A 23,466-nucleotide genomic window follows, 5' to 3' on the forward strand; every position below is an offset into this window, starting at 1 on the left:
AGAACCTCATCTTACTGTCTTTTGTCTTTCGTTAGGTATACCTCATTTGGTGCCTTAGGGCTTATCTACATTATGCGCTGGATCAACAGACAGTGACTGATCCAGCGGGGTTCGATTTATCGTGTCTAGTCTAGATGGAGTTGATGGGAGAGCATCAGCCGTCAACTTACTGCAGTAAAGACACCACGGTAAGTAGATCTAAGTACGCCAACTTCAGCTATGCTATTCACATAGTTGAAGTTGAGTAACTTAGATTAATTCTTTCCCCACCCCTGTGTAGATCAGGCCTTAGTCTTTCTGATTTTGTTCCTGCTTGTTTGTGCTATTCTTTCACACTCATCCTTAGCAAGGTTGTCCTTGTTTCCATTTTGTACAATTCCTTTTTGAGTTTCACGTTATTGGCCTCTTATTAGTCTTCCCATTTTTCTTCTGCCTCAGGATATAGTTTGCTGTTTTGCTTTTAATATTGTCTCGGAGAAACTGCTAGCTCTCCTGTACTACTTCCATTTGCCTTACACTCTCTTTTCAAATGTATCATACATAACAGTTCTTTAAGTTTGTCGAAGTCTGCTTTTGTGAAGTCCATTGTCCTTATTCTGCTGGTCTCATTCCTTTTCCTTAGAATAATAAATTCTATCATTTTGTGATCTTCACTGAAGTTGCCTTTTGCTTTCAGATTCACAACAACTACTTCCTCTCTATTGATCAGAATCAAATCTAAAATATCTGCTCCTCTTGTTACCTCCTCCACCTTTTGAAATAAAAAGTTGTCCCAAATACATTCCAAAAACTTGTTGACAGTCTGTTTTCCTGAATTATTTTTCCAACAAGTATTTGGGAAGTTAAAGTCCTCCACCATGGTTCGTGTTTTGGCTGCTTCTGTTGTTTGTTCTAAAAATGTCGTCATCTACTCCTCATTTGGTGGTATACAGTAGACATCCTACCACCTCCTCACCTTTTCCTCCTTTTATCTTCACCCAGAGATTTTCAACATGTCTGATTCTCACTTCTTCCTGGGCCTTAGTTGGGAAAGCTTGAGTTGTGAAATGGGGTGAGGAAGTTTTGGAGGGCAGGCAAATAATCACATAAAAAACTACAGAGTAGGATTCATTTTAATCAGGAATGTAAACAGGCAGTGACAAAAGAAAGTTGAGATGAAACACACCTTGTCATGTCCGGTGTCTCCTCCTCTGACAATATCTGGAGCCATGTATTCTATAGTTCCACAAAAGGAATATGCTCTCTCATTCTAAAAAAGACACATATATTGGTATTAAATGATTACAGTGAATAAGGGCTATATATAACTAACAGCTGGTGACCCACAGTTATCATCCAAACAGTTCAGAACTGCATAGACAAATCACCTTCCATCATACAGAGAATTAACCCAGAACCCTTGAGACTATTCACTACCTCCCAGGCAAGAACTACAATATTATGAATTTGTGGGGCAGATTTAACATAACCACATGAAACAATCTTTGGTATTTAAAACAAAAATGTCATCTAGACTTAAAATAGAGCATGATCAATTAGATGCTACAGGACATTCTTCAATATACGATTTATATGATCTCTGCCAGGTGCATTACTAATGCTCTAAATAACATGATAAAATGTGTAGGTAAATACGATATATTTTTATAAAGGTCTTTGCAATTTGGCTAAACTTGATGTTATATCACACCCTCTGGCTCCCATATTCATGGAGCTATATCGACCTTTATTAAAAAAAATCTCTTTCCATAATACACAGTGTGCAAAAAACAACCCCCCTCTCTTCTTGGGAGCAAATTGTTTTCATTTTATACTACACACAAGGTATTTGTTTTGGGTGTGTTCAATCTGACCTGTTTTCACAGGTCACCGTACCATTCTTTGTCAATAGCCATTTACTTTTGTGGGCAACAAGGTAATGCTGTGTCTTGACAATTATGGAAGCACATGTGATTAGGCCGAGTACCACCGTTCACCCCTTATCCTTCAAGGTTCTAGCATTTGTTGGAAAGATTATGATAGGTCCTTCAAAGAAGTATGTTTAAATAAGCAGATATGTCACAAGTCAAGTTTACATTTGTAGATTCAGATTTGGAGTTCAAGACAGGTGCTATATAAGGAAATCAAGAACAGATACAACTTTTAGATAATGTTTTCACCTCTTAGCTCAGAGAGCCGAGAAAAAGGAAACTTCTGAAATAAATTTAAAAAAAAAAAACTCTTGTTCAGTGCTTCCATGAGATGTAAATTAACCAGTATAATGCCAAATTATTAAACTATATTTTATTTAAAAATGTATATTCTGTCTCGCTTCTGATAAATTTCTGATTTTAATATAGTTAAATATAAGCCTAATTTTTTGGGAATGTTATTTGTTTAAGATTGTTTCAGCTGTTCCCCTTAATAAAGCAATAGGATAGAAAACAATTACTTTCTTCTAACCAAATTCTTTCTGGATGGTGTCCACAATCACTGAATATTCAAATACTCACTTCATCTGTAAGAAACTCCTTACTCAGACCAAAGTCTGTCAGCACAACGTGGCCATTAGAATCAAGTAGAATATTCTCAAGTTTTATATCTCGATATATAATCCCCAACTGCAAATAAACATAAAAACAGTAATATAACATTGATTTGGAAATACTAACAGATATGTTAAAAAAATGTTTCCTAAATCTGAATCTAGCAAAAGTGATTAAAAATCCCAGATACAAAACTATGTTAAATTCTCTCAACCTTCACTAAATTTATCAGTAATTTAAGGGTAAAATATGTTACAAAAATGTTTTAATTATACTAAAAATAATCACCACAAACCCAGTAAGATTCAGAGTTATGGTCAAATTTAAGACAAATCCAAATATGTTAAGGTATGGAAATACAGAGTTATGGAACTCAAACCTAAACTCGACCCTGTAGTGACATTATAACATGCAAATATGATAAATCCATAATAGGGGTTGCAGTCCCAGATTATAATAAACTGATTTTTAAGAGAGATTTTATTTATTTGTTTTGTTCATGGTATCATTACAGGGCAGAGTAATGATTATTTGGATGCTTAACTGTGCATTACCATAGCTTAACACTTCTAGATTTCTTTTAAATTTAAAATTTAGCTCTGAATTTCCTTGGTTTGTAATAGTTATTTTAGGGATCATTACAGCATTCTTTTTGTTTTTACCGTTAAAATTACTGCCATGCACTCTTCGCTTCAGTTTAAGTTTTTAGCCTGGGAATTTCCTTTTTTATTTTTGCAATTAAAATTTTTGTACATGGTCACTAACAAGAAAGGTAGAGAAAACATTACCATGCAATCTAATGATTTTGGTTTTTAGATTGACCAATATGCTCTGGGTGCTTCATCCATTGAGGAGCAACACAAAGCATCCAGAGTGTATTGGCCAGCTCCCACGCCCCACCATCTCCTAACCTCCACATTCCCCTGCTTTTACTTACACACACCAGTTTCCTTTGTCTATCCTATGCCACAAATTCCCTTGCACAGCACCCCAGTATTTCCCCCTTGTGAAAAGTTCACAAAAGTTAAGTGATCCAGTGCAAAGAAGAGATTTTGAAAGTAAGTGTTTAGGATTAATAGTGCTATTTATTTTTTCTTCAGTGAAGGCTGAAAATTAATGTTCTTTTACAAAGAATTCCATGAAGACCTTCCATCTCAAAATGGCTGCCATCTCTTACTGTTCTCAATGGGTGTGAAGCTACAAGTTACCATTAGTAAAGATCCCTTGTTTCAAAATGGCCATTACTTCCGATTGTCCCCAACGAGCATGAAATCAAACTGCCATCAAGAAGAATGGTGGCTCTGTGAGTTGGTAGCCACCATCCTCCCTGAGGGCATCTTGGCTTCACCCTCAATGGAAACAATGGCAAGCAGTAAACATTTGAAAAAGACCATCTTTCTGATAGCAACCCGCAGCTTCACAGCCATTGAGAAGAGTAAGAGATGGCAACCCCCATTTTGAAAGAGGATGGATTGAGAAGGACACAGGGCTAATTTGTATTAATCCATGAAAACTGTATGCTTTATATGATTGTCTGATTGTTTAATTAAATAGGTACTTAGTAGCTATATTGGGTTAATGGGAACTGAACACATAGGTTAGTTCATTTTAATACCAGGCTGTTCAAAAAATAGTCAGGAACACTAGACAATGAGTGCAAATAAGCTACGAAAGCACAAGAAGGCCGAGCAATTAACTGTAAATATTCCACTTACAGGCTCCAGCCAAGAGTTACATTACTGTTCTGCCAAGGCTGGAACCTAAAGAGCAAAAGGACATTGAACAGTTAAAGCGACTCTCTACTGAGAAAGAGGTGCGGGTTGTTGGGGATGCTTACACAGAGCAGTCCAAAACAGAGACAGATTCTGTGGGAAAGTCTATGTTGCCCTATCTGGCTACTATCAGGGGAATAGTAGTCTAGACAGGCATTTGGACTGTTTAGTGGCCTCAAATTCTTTCTCTCTCTTATGCAGAGCAGTGTTCCTACTGTTAAAGATAAGCAACACATTGTTTTTGATAAGATCACTGTTTGGTAACTGCTCATCAAAGCCCTGAAGGAAAGACCTGCAGGGCTCAGTAAATTGGGCCTGTTAAGTGAACAAGGGAAGTATGCAAGGGATATAGACCAGGTCCCTGGTCTACAAGTCAGAGAAGTGTAAGATTCCCCCCAGGTAGAGGTGTAGGCAGGAAGCCTCTCATCTGAGAGGGCTGCGCACTTGGAGAGACTAGAAAGGGGTTCCAGGTGCAGTTAAGAAGGTAACTGTGACACAGATCTTCATGGAATTCTCTGTAGAAGAATACTGTTTTTCAGCATCTGCTGAAGAAAAATCTTTCAGTTATGAAAAAAACAAACAAACAAGAAATGACTTACTACTACATAAAATTCTTCAAATGTAGTGTGGAAGTAGAGAAAGAACTGACAGGGATTTGAAGGGGATTTCAAATCCACGCAGTCTCCTTATGTGAGCAACCGTCAGGCTAGCTACAATCCTAATAACACGAGATTTGTAGGATTGTGTGAGGCAAGTGGGAAAGAACAGTGTGAGAAGTTGTTGCAACCTTGTGTTAGGTAAGTATGGAATGTAGACTATAGTCTAAATTGCAGAGGAAAATAAGATATCAGGATGACATATGTATAAACAAAATGCAGCTGTCACCCATTATTTTATGTAACAAAAGGTATAAATGCTTGCTGTAATTGTTTACCTGTGAGAGACCTGTTTTACTCTCTCCTTCGATGCAACAGTTAGAGATAATGAAGTATCTGACTTGCTGCACCCAACCTGAGAGTGAGAACTCTGTTTTTCTCTGACAGTAGGCAATGCATGAAATTTCAATATTTTAACTATATGGGAGGTTTCAAGAGTATGTTACTCCATGATTAAGACTATTCAGGACCCCTAAAAAAACCAAAGCTAAGATTCTTAAAGGACCCATTTTAAATTTAACTCGTAAACTAAATTAAATTACTTACTTGTAGATTATCAGAAACTAAGAAGTGTTGTAATTTAGGGGAGTATAAACTGTATTCTTCAAATATAAGAAAGTGGCTGAATCCCTACTTAAGTGCAAAACTAAATTCAACCTTAATAATGGAACCACCAGCACCTATATTCATAAGACAATAAGAATATAGGTTCCTGGCTGGTCTCTGCAGATTATGTAAGAGTCCATAAACACAATGCAGGAGCCAGTTATGTTACGAAAGGCTGCATGGCAATTTTGCTCACATAAAATTTCCACTCTCTTTGCATCATTAAAATAACAATTCATCAGAGACCGCGCTACTAGTATTACTATGTCGTACGTTCCTAAAGCTCATGCTTCAGAGTTTCAGCAGGACACCTGTAGGGATCAGGAAGGGATTTCCCCTCTCCCCCAATGTATTCTTGGAGGTTTGGGTTTTCTGTTTTTTTTAATCTTTTTCTGAAGTATCAGGGATGACCATGACTGGAGATGGGACATTAAGCAGGACAGGACAGGGCCCCAAGGAGGCACTGACCATTCTCTCTCTCCAGTACTTAGGCTGGCGGATTCTTGTTCAAATGTTCAGGGTCTAACTGATTGCCGTACGTGGGGCTGGGAAGGAATCTTCCACCAGGTCAGATTGCAAAGGAAGTCGAAAAACCCCCAAGATCACTGCCAGTCTCAGTGTGTCACTTGCTTGCTTAATCACTTACAAACCACTGCAGGGGCCTAAAACACTGGTGCACCTCAGTCTCTCCTAGCCTCTGCCTGTGGCACATAATAGTCTAGTCTTCTCTAGGTTGTAACACTGTGATCTAATTTCGGTTGTTGGGTGGTGATAGACTGTGATGTACAGGAGGGCAGACTAGATCTCGTAGTCCCTTCTGGCCTCAAGCTCTCTGACTCTAAACTCTACATGTACAAAAAAACTACAGTCTTAGTCTCTTCTCTATCACATAGCCAAAATAAGGAGCTGAAAGTGCAAACATTTTCATTATAACCTCTCTGCTGGGAAGAGCAGGTGGTCTGTTTTACTGAAGACCATGAACATATATATTGTTCACTAATATCAAAATTTTCAAACTTGGCTCTCTATAGCTAGGCTCTGTGACAGGGCACTTTTAGTAGCTATAAGCTAACTGGTCACTTAGAACACCCAGGTCACCAGGTGTAGTTAAGAGTAGGAAGGACTTAGGTAGTTTGAGTGGGAAGAGAAGAAAATTCAATTTGCACTTGTAGGGAGCCTTATGAAGGTAATTAGCTCACCAGCTTAATAGCTCTCAGAAGAAAGCCAGCCATATAAAAGGCTAGGGCCAAAGAGCAGGAAAGGGGTTCTACATCACTGTGGCTATATGTTGTGATGTATTTGCAGCATAAACAGCAATAAAGACACCTGGTTGAGGTACTTGCTGAAATTAAGCATGATGCGTAGTTCACAAAGAGGGCTTAACAGCCATGGTTTCCAGGAGCTGACGGGGAAGCTCATTCAGAGGCTCCTCAATTTATATTTAGAATCTAAATGAAAGTGGCCTGATTTTTAGGAGTGCTGAGTCCCCACAATGAATATTTTGCCTTGGTTTTCAATAAGGATGATCATATGAAACATGTGCATGGAGGCAGTAAGGCTGATGGAAATCAGGGTCTAGAACTGGAAATTACCACATCTGAGATGGGGAGGGGGGGAAAACCTTGAAGAGCTTAATGCACTCAAATAGAAGGAACTGGATAATTTCCATCCCAGAACACAAAGAAACTGGCACATGAGATTGCTAATCTAGTAGCAAAGATTTTTCATAAAATCTATCTATTCGGAGTACCATATTGACTGGCGAATAGTTAGTGTCATACTTATATTTCTTTTAAAAGTGATTTGGACAATTACAGACCTGTTAAATTAACCTTAGGAGTATGTCAGGCTTTAAAACAAATTGTAAAGAAAAGAATAATTAAATTAACAGAAATAAATGGTAAAGGGAATATAATGCCTCACAGGTTTACCAAACATAGATCATGCCAAACTAACCCAATTTACTACTTTGAGAAAAATAACTGATTTTTTTAGATAATGGAAATGCAGTAGATCTAATATACCTGGACTTCAACACCTCATTTAATGTGGTATCACTTGGGAAATTATTAGTTAAATTTGGGAAAATGGGGATAAGTACAAGAATTGTAAGGTGGATAAGGAACAGGCTAAAGGGGAGAAAGCAACAGATGAAAGATGAATTACCAGACTGAAAGGAGGTTACTTGTGGAATTCCTCAAATATCAGTTTTGAGACCAATCTCACTCATCACCTTGCCACAAAAAGTAGAAGTGTGCTAATGAAATTTGCTGATGATACAAAGTTGGGAGGCATTGTCAATACAGAGGAGAACAGGAATATTATACACGGGGATCTGGATGTTCTTGAAGACTGGAGTGGCAAAAATGGGATAAAACTCAATAGTAGAAAGTGCAAAATTGTTGTGCTTAGGATCTAATAAGAATTTTTGCTGGCACCTCATCAGCTTGAAGTGACAAATAAGAGAGACCTAACTACAAGTGTCAGTCACAATATAACTATGAGCCACTTCATAATTCAGCTGTGAAATGCAGCTGTGAAAAAGGCAAAAACGATCTTAGTATGTTTCACGCAAGGCATTTCTAGTAGAGATAGAGAAGAATTAATGCCATCATACAAGGTACTGTTAAAACCTCATTTGGAATACTGTGTACAGTTCTGGTCACCCGTGTTCAAGAAAGATTAATTTAAACCAAAACAGGTGCAGAGAAGAGCTGCTAGGATGACCTGAGGAATGGAGGGCCTATCTTTTGATAGGTTTCAGAGTAGTAGCCATGTTAGTCTGTATCCACAAAAAGAACAGGAGTACTTGTGGCACCTTAGAGACAAACAAATTTGTTAGTCTCTAAGGTGCCACACGTACTCCTATCTTTTGATAGAAGATTGAAGAGTTTGGCTTATTTAGTTTATCGAAAAGAAGGCTGAGAGGGGATATGACAGCTCTTTATAAATACATTCGATGGTAAATACAAGGGAGGGTGAAAAACTATTTAAGCTCAAGGACAATGTTGGCACAAGAGCAAATGGATATAAACTGGTCATGAACAAATTCAGGATGGGAAATTAGAAGGTTTCCAACCATCAGAGGGGCGAGTTTCTGGAATAGCTTACCAATAGGAGTCATAGGGGTGAACAACTCAAATTAACTTTAAGACAACTAAACAAATTTATGGGTGTGATTGTATGAGGGGGTAGCTTACGATGGGTAGGAGGCAGGGCTCAGCAGCCCTGGGTCTCTCTTCTGGTTTATGCCATATGTTCTTAAAAGCTTATGCTTCAGAGTTTCAGCCAGACACCTGGAGAGATCAGGAAGGCATCTCCCTCCCCCACAATGGTTTTTGGTTGTTGTTTTATCATCTCCTTCCTCTGAAATATCAGGATGGACACAGCTGAAGATGGAACATTAGCTAGGGAGGTACAGGGCTCTGTGGTGACACCAAACATTCTCTCTCTCAGGTGTGTGGCTGGCTGGTTCTTGCTCTTATGTTCAGAGTCTCACTGATTGCCACATATAGGTTGAGGAAGAACTCTCCCCCCAGATCATATGGACAGTGATCTTGGTTTTTTTCCCCCCCACCTTCCTCTTCAGGATGTGGGTGCAGGTTATTTGCCAGGATGATCTGAATATATCTTGCTTAACCATTTCTCTGACATTCCAGAGCCCTCAAGCACTGGTGCACCTTTCTCCATTCTATTCTCTGCCTGTGGCACATAACAGTCTAGTCTTCTGTGGGTTATAATACTTTAGTCTAATTTCAGTTGTTGGATTTAGTGCGAGGGTGCTGGGTAGTGTTGGTGTCCTGTGATTAAACAATCTGGCGGTCTCTTCTGGCCGTAAAGTCTATGACTCTCAAATCCCAGTAAATTCAATGGGACATCTTTGTAAATTATGCCTCTCTTAGGTGCCTAAATAGGAAATTAGGTGTCTAATTTTACGCCTCAACTTTGGAAATTTTAACGTGTAATTTTAATGAGAGGACACAGTTATAAAAACTGACTGCAGACATCTCTGTTCTTTATGCTGAAAGAAAATAAGAGTCACAATGACATTTCATGTGTGAAAAGAAGATACTTTTGGAAATGGAGATATTCAGAAAGTAACAACCAATTGGCAAAATAACAAATACTGATTACAGAGGCAAAGTGTAGACTCTAGTCTTAATCTGTGCACAGATACTACAGATGAATACCTAATAAAGGGACATCTATTTATAATTCAATAAATATTTAAAATTGGTGTATATAATCATAAGCTATATTTCTAAAGAAAAAAAATTAAGTCCTTTTTATTTTGTATATAATCATGAAGATGTAACTCACAAGAAAACATTGATGGAAAAAACTGTCTTACCTTGTGCAGGTGTTCAAGAGCCAGTACAATTTCTCCAATGTATATCCGCACCTCATTTTCCATAAATCTCTCTCTTTGAGAAAGGTGAGTAAAAAGTTCTCCTCCATTTATATAATCTATAAATTAAAACAGAAAATCTAGTAATTTCACTTTCTTTTGAAAGCTTTTTTAAAATTTTTTGACACATTACCATTTCTTGAAAAAAAATGTTCTGAACTAGATGCTTTTATTGTATTTTCATAATATTTTACATATATGTATACAGCTTTTTATACATATATATACACACAGCACGTGAAATCCCTTGAGGAAGGAATATGAGAATCTTTATAAAGTTTCAAATCCAAGGCCCAAAATTAAAGTTTCCCTTAGACAGACTTTTCACACAGCAGCTCAGTAACAGCAAAAACCTATTTATCTCAAAAGTATGAAAGACAAATTGCAAAGAAATTTCTTTTTAAAGAGTCAGTCTTTCATTTATTTACCAAGGTGCTTAGAAAAGGAATATAAGACCTACAAACATCACATTTGTGCACACTTATAAAAGACAGATGAACATCAAGGAAGCAGAATCTTCAGTTAACTTTGAACAACATTAAGCAGTGCAAAATTATGCAGCACAAAGTGGGCTTAAAGAGTCTGGAAACAGCCAGTGAAGTATTCCCCCTATGCAGGAGAACTCTCTGCTGGCAGGAAGTATCAAAGGAACTGTTACCTCATGTGTCATCACCCCTCCCCTCCTTTTTGCACTGCCCAGGCATGGAAGATGGTATTTTGGGCAGGAAGTGTTCCAAAACTGGAAAGGGAAGGGAAGGGAAGGGTGTAGTAGCAGAGTTCTCCAGAGGTGTAAGGCTCCCTGAGGAACCATCACCTCCTCATGCTCCTCATGGGTTTAGGTGTGCTCTGAGAATGCTACTGGATCAAACACTACAGAACCCGAACCACCAAAAAAAGAAAATCTGCTGGTGGCATCTGACTGAGATGATGAAAATGAACATGAGTTGGTCTGCACGGCTTTGGATTGTTATTGAGCAGAACCCATCATCAGCATGGACACGTCCTCTGGAATAGTGGTTGAAGCATGAAGGGATATATGAATCTTTAGTGCATCTGGTACGTAAATATCTTGCCACGCCACCTACAACAATGCCATGAGAACAACTCTCTCACTTTCAGGTGCCACTGCGAACAAGAAGCAGGCAGCATTTATCTCCTGCAAGTGTAAACAAACTTGTTTGCCTGAGCAACTGTCTGATCAAGAAATAGGACTGAGTGGACTTTTAGACTCTAAAGTTTTACAGTGTTTTATGTTTGAATGCAGTTATTTTTTGTACATAATTGTACATTTGTAAGTTTAACTTTCATGATAAAGAGATTACACTACACTTCTTGTATTAGGTGAATTGAAAATACTGTTTCTTTTGGTTTTTTACAGTGCAAATATTTGTAATAAAAATATAAAGTGAGCACTGTACACTTTGTATTCTGTATTCTAATTACTCAATATATTTGAAAATGTAGAAAACATCCAAAAATATTTAAATTAATGATATTCTATTATTGTTTAACAATGTGATTAATCGCACAATTAATCGTGATTAATTTTTTAATTGAGCGATTAATCGCGATTTTTTTAATTGCTTGACAGACCTAGTGTAATGCAAGCAAAAGATGTTGCTACTGCTCTAGCAGAATGAGAACTTACAACAGAATACACACAAACTGTCATTAACATGTAACTTTCAATGATACACTGTTTAACCTATCTGGAAATAGGTGAGCAAACATACTTTGACCATATGATTCTTAGCATAAGAAACCAACTTAAAACTACATTTTAGGAAATCATTTATTTAAATAATAGGTTAGTACTCTTTTTATGCATCTAAGAACTGTCCCTGCTGAGACATTCTGCAAGCACATTGTTCTCCCCTGCTAAAGGCAGGGCCGCTCGACAGACGTGACGAATGCACAAGTCCCATAATGACTGCTTCAGCACATAACTGCAAACAGTCAACACCTCTTTGCTTGTTGATATAACATAGTGGCTGTATTGTTCATTGCTTGAGGAAGGAAAGATCAAACGCGTGACTCTTAACTTCAATGCATTTAAAAGGAAGCTCTTTTCCTGAGAAGACCAGTGGCCCTGAATTGTAAAATGACCCAAATGCACACCTCATCCATTGTGTGGTGCATCTGAAGTTATCATCCTGAGTCTGGTGTGGCAAACCACATATGAAATTAATGCCAACATGTAACCCAACAGCTGGAAACACATTCTGGCTGTTGTCACTGGAAATCTTGTGACTGTGTCGATGAGCCCTTTCAGGGTCTCGAACTTGTCCAGTGGGAGGAATGCTCTGGCCGACGTGGCGTCCAGAACTGCCCCAATAAACTCTATGCATTGTACCGGGACTAATGTGGACATGGTGTCATTCACCAACAGGCTCAGAGTGGCGCATGTGGACAGAAGGAGCGCCACATGATGCCACACCTACAACTGGGGGCTGTCCTTGACCAGCCAGTCGTCCAGACAGAGGAAAATCTGGACCCCATGGCACCTGAGATAGGTGCCATCACAGACATACACTTTGTAAATATCCTGGGGGCAGTGGACAGGCCAAATGGGAGGACCGTAAATTGGTAGTGTTCCTGTCCAACCGTGAAATGGAGGAAACGCCTGTGCCCCTTGAATACGTGGATGTGGAAGTACGCGTCCTGCAGATCGAGGGTGGCGTACCAGTCCCCAGGATCTGGGGAGGGAATGATGGAGGTCAGGGAGACCATGCAGAACTTGAGCTTCACCATGTACTGATTCAGGCCTTGCAGGTCCAGGATGGGCCTGAGCCCCCCTTTGGCCTTCGGGATAAGGAAATAGCAGGAGTGATACCCCTTGCATTTGAACTCCGCTGGCACCATTTCCACCACTCCTAGGCCCAGGAGCCGCACCACCTCCTCCTCAGGTGAGAGGGGTGCCTCAGGAAGGACGGGGGCGGAGGGTGGTTGGCAGGGTAGAGGTAAACTGGAGGGTGTAGCCCTGGGAGATGTTGCTGAGGACCCATCGTTCCGAGGTCTGCTGTGAACACTCCGGGAAAAAGCACACAACCGGTTGGAGAAGGTAAGCTTTATTGTGGGTGTATCCCTGATGTGAACTGGTAGGTCACCCCCGAGGCGTCCTTTCAAAACTGTCATTTCCCTGACTGTTTGCCCTTGGAGGACCCAGCCTGGGGGGCAGACCGACACTGCCTCTGCGGGCATTTCTTATAGTCCCACGACTTTTTGTAAGGGGGCTCGTATTTAGAGTAGGTGGCCTGGGTGGGAGCCTGTTGCAGCTTAAACTTAGGTCTAGCCAGAGCCGGAACATAGAGACCAAGAGTCTTAAGCATAGTGTGGGAGTCTTTCAGGCCATGCAATTTTATGTCCATCTGTTCTGCAAACAGCTTTGCCGTCAAACGGGAGGTCCTGCAAGGAGTTCTGCGCCTCACTGGACAGCCCTGACAGCAGGAGCCACAATGCCCTCCTCATGGATACCGCGGAGGCCATGAACCGCGCAGCCATGTCCACCACATTCAACGCTACCTGCAGGGTTGCCTTGACAGCCACTGTACCCTCCTCCACCAAAGCTCTGAACTCCTTTCTGTCACGCTCCTGGAGGAAGTCCTCGAATTTGGACAGAGATTCCCACAGATTGAACTCATACCGGCCCAGGAGAGCCTGAAGGTTTGCCACCCGTAACTGGAAGCTCAAGGATGAATACATTTTTCTCCCAAATGAATCCAGCCTCCCTGAGTCTTTATTTTTCGGAGTAAGGGATGGTTGGCCCTGCCGCTCCCTGTGGTTGACCGACTCAACCACCAGGGAGTTAGGGGTAGGGTGAGTGTATAGGTATTCATGTCCCTTGGCGGGCACAAAATACTTGCATTCCAATTTGAGATGGCGGGCAAGGAGACCGGGGTTTGCCATAAGGCATTTGAAATTTTTGCCGCTCCTTCGTGGAGTGACAAGACCGCCCTGCCCGGTACCGAGGCAGACAGGATGTTAAAGAGGGAGTCTGAGGGCTCCTCCACCTCCTCTGCCTGAAGGTTGAGATTTGATGCCACCCTTTTCAATAGTTCCTGGTGGGCTTTAGAGTCCTCCTGCAGGACAGAGGGCCGTAATCGCCGCATCAGGGGAGGCTGAGGAGCCGGGTGCAATACTTTGCAAGTCCACTGGCACCGGAGGATCCATCACTTAGTCATTCTCCAGGCACGGCGCTGAAGATGCACGTCCCACCGACTCCTTCCTCGGAGACTGAGAGAGGGAGGCCGACGGCCATTCCAAGGATCTGGCCATGGTACCCACTGGTACCACTGTGCCAGCCATGGGGCCTGATGCCACTGCACCTGTTGTGGCACCGATGCAGCAGGCTGTTCGCCGTGACTGGCCTGTCCCATCGATTAACAACTATGAAGGGAGGCTGGGCTAATGTACAATCTGCTGCTGTCCCTGCACCAGTAGAAGCAGCGGTGTTGGGAGCAGTACCGACCACAAGACCGTGATCCTGATGTAGAGGAACGGTACTGCCAGTAGCAGCTGCTCCGCAATCAGCTCTGGTCGGTGGATCCATGACGGTGGTGATCAACACCCAGGGCTGCAGGAATGGTGCCGTGGTGGGGTCTTGGAGCGAGACGACAAACGGGAACGGCGTCAACATTCGTGTCGCGACTGGCTACAATAGCCCCTCAGAGACAAGGACCTTTCACAGCGTCTGCGTCAGTCTCTTCTGTGTCCACTCCTCGAGGCAGTGCGGTGCCTGGAGTCTCTGTCAGTCGGACAACCTGGTGGGGGTCAACAGTGACCCATGAGGACTACACACGGGAGGGTCACTGAGCAGCAAACGGCGTCAGGAACATTCCCTAGACCGTGACCAGTACCGAGTCGGGGGCGACTGTGGAGATCCCAACGGCGGCTTGCCTCTGGATCATGGAGCCAACATTGGCAGTGCCCCTGGTACTGGCATGGACATAACGTCCTGGGCTGCTTGCAGGGCCTCTGGCATGGAGAGCATCTGGACATCTGGGGAAGCCTGCTCCGAATGGGCCAGGCTATTCCACTCAACCTGAGTCAGAGGCCTAGAGGCCAATGGGGACCGAAGACTGCACAACATGGGTCTAGTCTCTTCCCCAATCTTGCTCCAGTGCCGCAGCGGAGAAGGCCTCTTCCTAGCCTTCTTGGTGTGCACCGCGGATGGGGAGCGGTGCCGACTGGTAGATGGCACTGGAGGGTCGCAGCGCACAGACACCGTGGTACCCAGTGCTGACTCAGCAGTGTGCCGGAGCGAGATCAACACTGACTCCATCAGGAAGGCCTCGAGACGAATGTCTCCTTCTCTCTTGGTCTGAGGCTTGAACAACTTTCAAATCTTGCAGCAATCGCTGAGATGGGTTTCACCCAAACAGCATAAACAATCCGTGTCCAGCTCACTCACTGGCATCAGTAGCCTACAAGTGTCACATGACTTAAAACCTGGGGCACAGGGCATGCTCTGGCCCAGGCGCACTAAACTAAACTAATCGAACTACTTAACTACAGGTACTAGTACATTGAATGAACAAGAGTTCTGGAGGAGAGCTGCAGCAAAGCTGGAGCAGAGCAGTGCCGAACCACCTACACTGGTGGCAAGAAGGAACTGAGGATGGGGGAGCACGCAGCGCCCCTTATACCTCGCCATGGACGTGCCACTCTAGCGGTCACTAGGGGCGCTCCCCTACGGGTACTGCTAGGGGATAAACTTCCAGCACCAATGCACGTGGCAAGCATGCACACCTATTAGGAATACACACGAGCAATTCACTCAAAGAAGAATTATGGGTGCTTATGGTTCACATATGAAGACAATTTATCGATTTTCTTAAATCTAGAATGGTACAAAAAGCCTCATCTTTTTTCTGTGCCAAGAAATACCCTGGATAAAATTTCCAACCCTACAGATGTTTGGGTACCTCCTCCACGGCCCCTATCAGGAGCAGTTTCTGTGTTTCTGAAAGTATAATAGCCTTGTATGTTACCTGAAAAAAGGAAGAATAGAGGAAACTGAAAGGAGGTAAGTTTTCAAAATGAACGGCATAGCCTTTTTTTTAACAATTTCTATGGCCCACTTGTCCAACATAATAAGCCTCCAATTGTTCATAAAAGAAGGGACATATCTTCCCTTATTGGCTCATGATTCTCAATCCTCACATCAGATCTGAGATCTTATGTGCAAAAGGAGGGAGCAGGCTGTTTTGTCCTAGGTCTGGATCTGAAAGACCTCTTTTTTGTGCTGGCTCTGAAAAAAGACTGAGCTTGCAGATGCTGTTGCTGACATCTCTGATTTAAGGAAAAATAAGTAGACTAACAAAGCTAAAACTGTCTTACCGAAAAAAATGGGTAAGAACGCCTGCTTCTGACCAAGGAATAAAGACCTAGTGATGGAGCTAGTTTCTTTCAATTTTATTTTTTAAACAGTTCATCAGTCTTGTTGCTGAAAAGATCATCCCCTTTGAAGGGAAGATCTTCCACTTTAATTCAAGTATCCATAGCCAGTGACAAGGAACAAGGCTAGTCCTGACTCCTTAATGCAACTGCAGATGCCAATGCTCTGACATAAGAGGCCAATGCATCAAACAAAAGATGAGCATGCTTCAAAACATTCTCTTCTCCTATCAAAATAGCTTTGACCAGCCTTCTGTAGTCATCTGGCAAATCCTGAACATACACACCGTCTTTTCCATAGATGGAATTGATAACCAGCCATCACCACCTGGTAATTGGTCATCCTAACAGTAAGAGAAAGGGAGGGGGGAGGCGAATCTTTCTCCAAGTGGCATTGATCTTCCTCTCTGTCTGCAGAAGCCAAGTGGGCTTGGACAGACCTAAGCCTGTTGCTAGCAGCAGCCAGCACCAGAATTAGGCACAGGGTAATTAAAAAAACACTCAGTAATTAGAAAATTGTCTTTTTAAGCCATGAAGGACGAGGGGTCTATATTCCTTCCATTTTTTAAATATTTACTATAAACCAATTGGTATAGTCTTGTTACCCATATAAGTATCTAATCACTTTTTGTATGTTGCTCAACTCCAGACCACAATATTCTGGCAATGAATTCCACAAACTACTATAGATTGTGTGAAAAAGTATTGTTCATGAATAGTTTTGAATTTGCCACCTTTCAATTTCATTGGAAGTCCTCTTGTTCCGTATCATAATGGGATATGAATAAATCTACTCAATCTATCTACTCTATACCATTTATTGTTTTGGCATCTTTATCATGTCCATTCTTATTCACTTCTTCTATAACGTAACATATAATATAATCCGAATCTTTTCAATCTCTCTGTGTAGGAAAGATTTCCCCTTTCCTCTAACCATTCTTATCACCAGTCTCCGAACTCTCGCTTTTTATATATACTTTTTGAGATACTGTGAACAAAACTAAAAACAATATTCCAGGTCACTGTGTTCACCTCTGATTTACTTAAGGCCATTGTAATTTTTTTCATATTATGCATTTTAACATTTTGTTTGCTTCTTAGACTTCTGCTGTACATTGAGCAGAGATCTTCACTGAGTTATCAGCAATGATGACCAGTCTTTTTCCCAAGTTGATAAAATTAATATAGAATTCTGTAAGGTGCATGAGTAGTTCAGACTGCTCCCTCCAATATGAATAACATTGTACTTACCAACATTGAACTTCATCTGCCATAATGTTGCCCATTCTCTGAGCTTGTGTAGGTCCCTCTGATTTTTCTCTGTCTTTTCTTGTCTTGACAAACCTGAAAATTTTATTCTTACTATCACCCCCTTTTCCAGATCGTTACTATATTAAATACCACCCATTTTTGGTACAGCAATGTTTCCCAACCTTTTCCAGTCTAAAGCACAATTACCTCAGTAAAAGATTTGTGCGGTGCACTCCTGCCCTGCATTACAATTATTATAACAAAACAAACTTTTAATAAGAAATCTGAGCTTGCCTCGATATGCAGAGTCCTTCCTGGCAGGAAATATTGAGAGTGCAACTCAGAGCTCTTACTCCACCCATCTCAGATGCTCTCTTTGTTTGGTTTTGATGCAAGTCAGGCTTGAAGAAATGTAACTTGCACAGGTATGTTGTTGAAAATGGCAACAAAATGGAGATAGCAAGGTCTGAGATTATTGAATATTCGTTTACCACTGTCAACCAGAATAAGTCCAAAGACATGTCACCAAATTTAATTTTAATTCTCTTGAGTCATTATTGTAAGATTCTTAGCACTTTCCATTGCAGAGGAAAGCCAAGGATCCCAGGACTAGTCGAAATCGTCTATGTAGGTTGACAGAAAATATAAACTCAGTTATTCTTCCAGACTATTTAAATGCTCAGAAATGACATTGACAAAAATACTACCAGTAGGATCTGTCACATTTTCCAGAGGGAACATTTATATTGGGTCTTGCTACCTTTTTCACGTCAGAGAGCTAACTTAGATCTAAACCCATGCAGTTTATCCATGAAGGAGACATGATTCTCATTTCAACCTTGCATTTTCCTGCTCAGTTCACTGAGGTGGTGAAATATATCAGCCAAGTAAGTATGTTTTACACACCATGCCAGACCAACAATTAGGTCCGTGTATGCTGATCCCTCCAAAGCTAAGAACATTTTTAACTCTTCTCTTAGCTCATACAGAACTTTTCCATGGAAAAGCCAGTGTATTTCTGTGTGCAAAAGTAAACTCTGCTGTTCTGATTCCATTTCCTCACACAACAGTGGGAAAAGGCAACATTTTAAAAACCATGATTTTATTAAGTTGACTATCTTTACTGCTCCATTTAACACTAAGGAAAATTCTTCTGGCAGTGTTTTGGCCATAAGAGCTTCACAGCGTAGGAAAAAGTGGGTCACCAGCACATCTGGGTTTTGTTCTTTAGCCTTGTTTACACAAACCCCTTCACTTTGCCAGTCATGGGGGCAGTCCTGTCTGTGCAAACACTAAGACAATTTTTCCATTGCAATTCTCCCTCCTCAAGGCTCCCCCCCAGGCACGTGAACTGGCACGTGTCTGAAAAATAAAAATTTCTTTTATACTATTTCCATCAATGTGCCTGATGTTAGCTAAGAGTTGAGCATAACAACTGATATCTGCTGATTCATCAAGCTACAGCGCAAATTTTCCACTTGATCTACCTTTTTTCCCCTCAGAGGACAGTTTCAGCATCAGCTGATCTCACCAATGCGGCAACTTATATTATCTGAAAGGGGAACTTTTGCAATTTCATTGACTGCATTTGCCCCTAACATTACTTTCACCATTTCTTGGTATGCTAATGTTTCTGCGACTGTATGCGGCTTTTCACCTTCACTACAAGCTCAGTAACCGAGCAGCTTGCTTCCAACAGTTTACCAGAAACTGTGACACAGCATTTCATCATTTGCACTTGTTTTTCATTTTGATCCTTTGAACGCTCAAAAAGAAAAATGGCCCTTGTTGGCAAGGGATAGATGTTTCCTTGTAAGGTGTCATTTTAACTTACTTGGCAAACTTGCACGGTTTGAGACTTTTGCTCCACACGTAATATTGATGAAGAGAGTAAGATGGTTCACATGTAAACAAAAATCCAAATTGCAAAAGCTCTCACAATAGTGTTGGCTCACAACTTTGACTTTCTGTTCATGTTCAGCTTCATCATTGAAAATAGATGTGGAGGTGTCAGACTCTCTTTTCTTCAAATATTTGTCCATTTTCAAGTCCTCAATTTAAAATTCACCACTGTAACTTAACGGTTGATAAGAAAACATGGCTACCACATGATACCATGCGAACAGCAAGGTAATTTAATCACACTGTGTGTAACGCTTGTCTCATACACAAACACCCGAAGAGCAACAGCACAAAATGCATTTGGTTATGACACTAATTAAAATAAATGACAATTTTTTTCTCCTCGTAAGTGACTTTTCCAAAATTCCATGGCACATCTGTTCATACCTGACGGCACAATGGCTGGGAAACACTGTAGTACTGAACCTTCTGATACCCTGCTCTTACCGTTCTGTGATCATTAAATTTGTCCATTTATTTCTAGTCTTTGTTTCTCTTGGACAGTTTCTGATGTACGACAATATTTTACTCTCCTACCCTTGTGAGGGACTTTGACAAAGACCTTTCTGAGAGTCTAAGAGTAAAATTTTTCAAAGGACTTTCATGACTCATTTCACCCAAAAAAAACCTCCAAATGAGTTTTTCTTTGGCCACTCTTTTATTGATACACATAAATATTTCTAATAGATCAGCAAGGCACCATCATCCTCTTCAGAAACCTTGCTGGTTCAACTCTATTTGTATCATGATCTGTTAGGTGTTCTATTTTTCATTACTACTTCAACCAATTTACCCAGTACAGAAGTAAGAGTTAAAGGCTTGTAACTCCAGGTCACCAATAAGTCTTCTTTAACTACAGGCAATACTTGCTACCCTTTATCCCTCTAGTTTAATAGCTGGTTTTAAAAAAGAGAGACTCCATATTTTTGCAAGCAACTCATCACTTAATTCTTTCAGAACTTTTGGGTACCCACCATCGGGACCTGATTGGCAAACGCAACTTTTTTTCTTTTGACGTCTCAGTCCCTGACAGTACTTAATCTTTTTTTTTAAATCAGAAAAGAGCTGACCCAAGCTAGATATCTCCCCAAAATCCTATGTCATGAAGACTGATGCAAAGAAATCATTTAGCTTTTCAGCAATGTCTTTATCTTCCTTAACTGTTTCCTTTACAGCACCCTTTTCTGTTTGCCCCTTCTTGTGGTCCAATAGACCCACCAATTCATGTAAGATTCCTGCTTCTAATATACTTCAGAGAATTCGTGTGTGTTATACCTTCAATCATGTTCATTAAATTCTATCGTAGGATTCCTAATTTTCCTATTTAAATATTGTGAAAATGTCTGACCCCATCCAGACACCTTATTCCATGTAGTTAAGCTGGAACGTGTAGTGTCTCTCAACAAACAGTCTTTCTGCTATTTGAACATCCTCCTTTTCCCTGGTTTCCCTTTCTCTTTTATTCACAGCTCACAATAAAATCAGCGATTTAAAGACACTCCCTGGTTTCTCACTCCCAAATATGCAAAGACAGTACTCAAATATGGTGTACTATCTTTGCATGTTTGGGAGTGAGGATGCGAGGAACATTTCCAAAGTGAATATGTTCATTCATATGATTATATCATATTCACATAAATAAGAGTTCCTTCCCAAATATTCAAGGAAGCAAAAACAGTTTGCTTGAAATTTTTCAGAACAGCAAACAGATGAAATTCAATCATGGTCAAATCAAGAAGTGAAAATTCCCTAAAAGTTCAAGAAAATGTATTTCCATTATTTATCCATCTCCTCAGGTTTCTCATAGCCATATAGAATTAAGACACAACGGACTCACTGATAAAAACAAACAAAAACAAGCCATATATGAGCAGAGTACTGACACTGAAACACAACGAACAAGTGTTAGCTTCACAAAAGCTTTAGGTGCCTAACTGCCTTTTTAGGCACTTAAATCCCAGAATCAGGGCCCATTGAGATTCACAAAACCCTATTTAGCAGCGGCCAAAACTTATAGGCACCTAAACTCACTTGGTGCCTGAACGTGGTAAAAGTTCCCTTGGCACCCATGTTTCTGCCTGTGTGCATGCAGACTAAGCCCCACTGCAATGCACCAACCGGGGTAAGATAGGCATTCCTCTACTTAAGTCACTTTTGGGACTTAATCTGGTAAGTGTGCTCAGACGTCACATACTGGATCAGGCCATATAAGTGAACTCAACAAAGGGGGGTGGGAGAATACAGAATATTAAATAATGGGAAACAAATAAAAATTAATAATCAACTTCAATCTTGACAACCACTTACCTAAAATGAGATGAAGTTTTGTGTCTGTCTGGAAAGCATAGTGCAATGTGACCAAAAATGGTGATTGCCTAATATGTTCCAGTACTTGTCGTTCCGTCCTTGTGTGCTCTGCTGTTTTGGCTTTTTGAATTATTGTTGCTTTTTTCAATACTTTCATAGCATACAGCTTTCCATTATCATGGCCACTTATTTTCCTCACTAGAAATACTTTTCCATAAGCTTAAAAAGAAAAAAAAAAAGGAAGAAGAGAAATTGAGATGCACAATTAATCAAAGAGAAATAGCAAGAGATTAAACTGATAATATGGTCAAATATATGTATGTTCTACAAAAATATGTTTTTAAAAAAGCACACTCAGTTTTCAGTGCTGTTTCTTGCAAAGCACTTTAATAGATTTCTTCATTTCAATGCTTTGAGCCAGATTCTGCCTTCTCTTACATAATTCCTTTTAAATCAATGGAATCATACCAGCAGAAAACAAGCATATCAGAGAGAATAGTCAAACCCTCTCTCCCATGGGTGGGCGGGGTAGCACAAACTAGGAAGGTTGCCCCACACATCATATAACAACACTTGTTTTCACTGGCTAATAACTATGCCAAACTAACCATTTGGGACGAAATTTTCCAAGTCAGGTGCCTGTCTCAGGCTAGATATCTCTGAACATTTCAGTCAAAATGTTTCAGATTTCTCAGAGAATGCGGCTAGGGAATAAATACATTGTTCTTCCTACAGTAAAAGAGTGTCAGCCTTTTCTTCGAACAGTTATTTTTATTTAACTACTGAAAAACATATTTACAATGATGTTTTTGTGCAATTTTAGTTGAATTTCAATTTTCATCTAAATGGATTTTAATTTTGTTTTGCATTTGTGTTTTTTAGTTATTTTACTAAGGAAAAGTTGTTTCTCATTGCCAACCAACATTTGAATATGTTGATTTCCAACAGACTATATCTATTACACTAAATTTGGTACTTTTTGCTAACCAAGATACAGATATGCTGTATCTATACACATTTAAAGTATATAGCTCAACATATATTTATATAGATTCTTAACTTTTACTCTTTTTCATTATGTTAGAAAACTGTGAATGACATGTATAGATGATAAAGGGTTTTTTGCTTGTGATTTGTGTCAAGTTACATCTGGACAGAAACTGGAATTCATTAAAAATGCACAGAAACATTTTAAAATGTTTTCATTAGTTAAATAAAATTACTTGGAATGCGCTGGACACATAAGGGGAATAAAAATAAATTTATCAAAACATGTTTAGCATTTAAAACTGATTTATTAAACAAAGGAAGTGTGATCTATAGTTAGTGAACTGAATTGATTGTTTTGGGTCACCATGTCCTTCAAGATTTTAGAGCTACTAGATCTCATCCTCTCATGCTTCTTAAGAACATAAACATAAGAACATAAGAATGGCCCTACTGGGTCAGACCAAAGGTCCATGTAGCCTAGTATCTAGCTACCAACAGTGGCCAATGCCAGGTGCCCCAGAGGGAGTGAACCTAACAGGCAATGATCAAGTGATCTCTCTCCTGCCATCCATCTCCATCCTCTGACGAACAGAGGCTAAGGACACCATTCCTTAACCATCCTGGCTAATAGCCATTTACGGACTTAACCA

General features: G+C 40.4%; 1 protein-coding gene across 4 annotated transcripts in view; it reads right to left on the reverse strand.

Moving 5' to 3' along the window:
* Window positions 1-23,466, reverse strand: part of RPS6KA5 (ribosomal protein S6 kinase A5) — a 167,370-nt gene that overhangs the window by 79,711 nt on the left and 64,193 nt on the right. For all 4 annotated transcript variants that reach the window (XM_032766512.2, XM_032766513.2, XM_075065641.1 and 1 more), the window contains 4 exons: window positions 21,827-22,045; window positions 9,911-10,026; window positions 2,493-2,600; window positions 1,166-1,249 (listed from right to left, as the gene is read on the reverse strand). In XM_032766512.2, the coding sequence (XP_032622403.1) occupies window positions 1,166-1,249; window positions 2,493-2,600; window positions 9,911-10,026; window positions 21,827-22,045 (527 nt within the window). The remainder of the gene's footprint in view (window positions 1-1,165; window positions 1,250-2,492; window positions 2,601-9,910; window positions 10,027-21,826; window positions 22,046-23,466) is intronic.

Source organism: Chelonoidis abingdonii, chromosome 4, assembly GCF_003597395.2.
Source record: "Chelonoidis abingdonii isolate Lonesome George chromosome 4, CheloAbing_2.0, whole genome shotgun sequence".
Lineage (NCBI taxonomy): Eukaryota > Metazoa > Chordata > Testudines > Testudinidae > Chelonoidis > Chelonoidis abingdonii.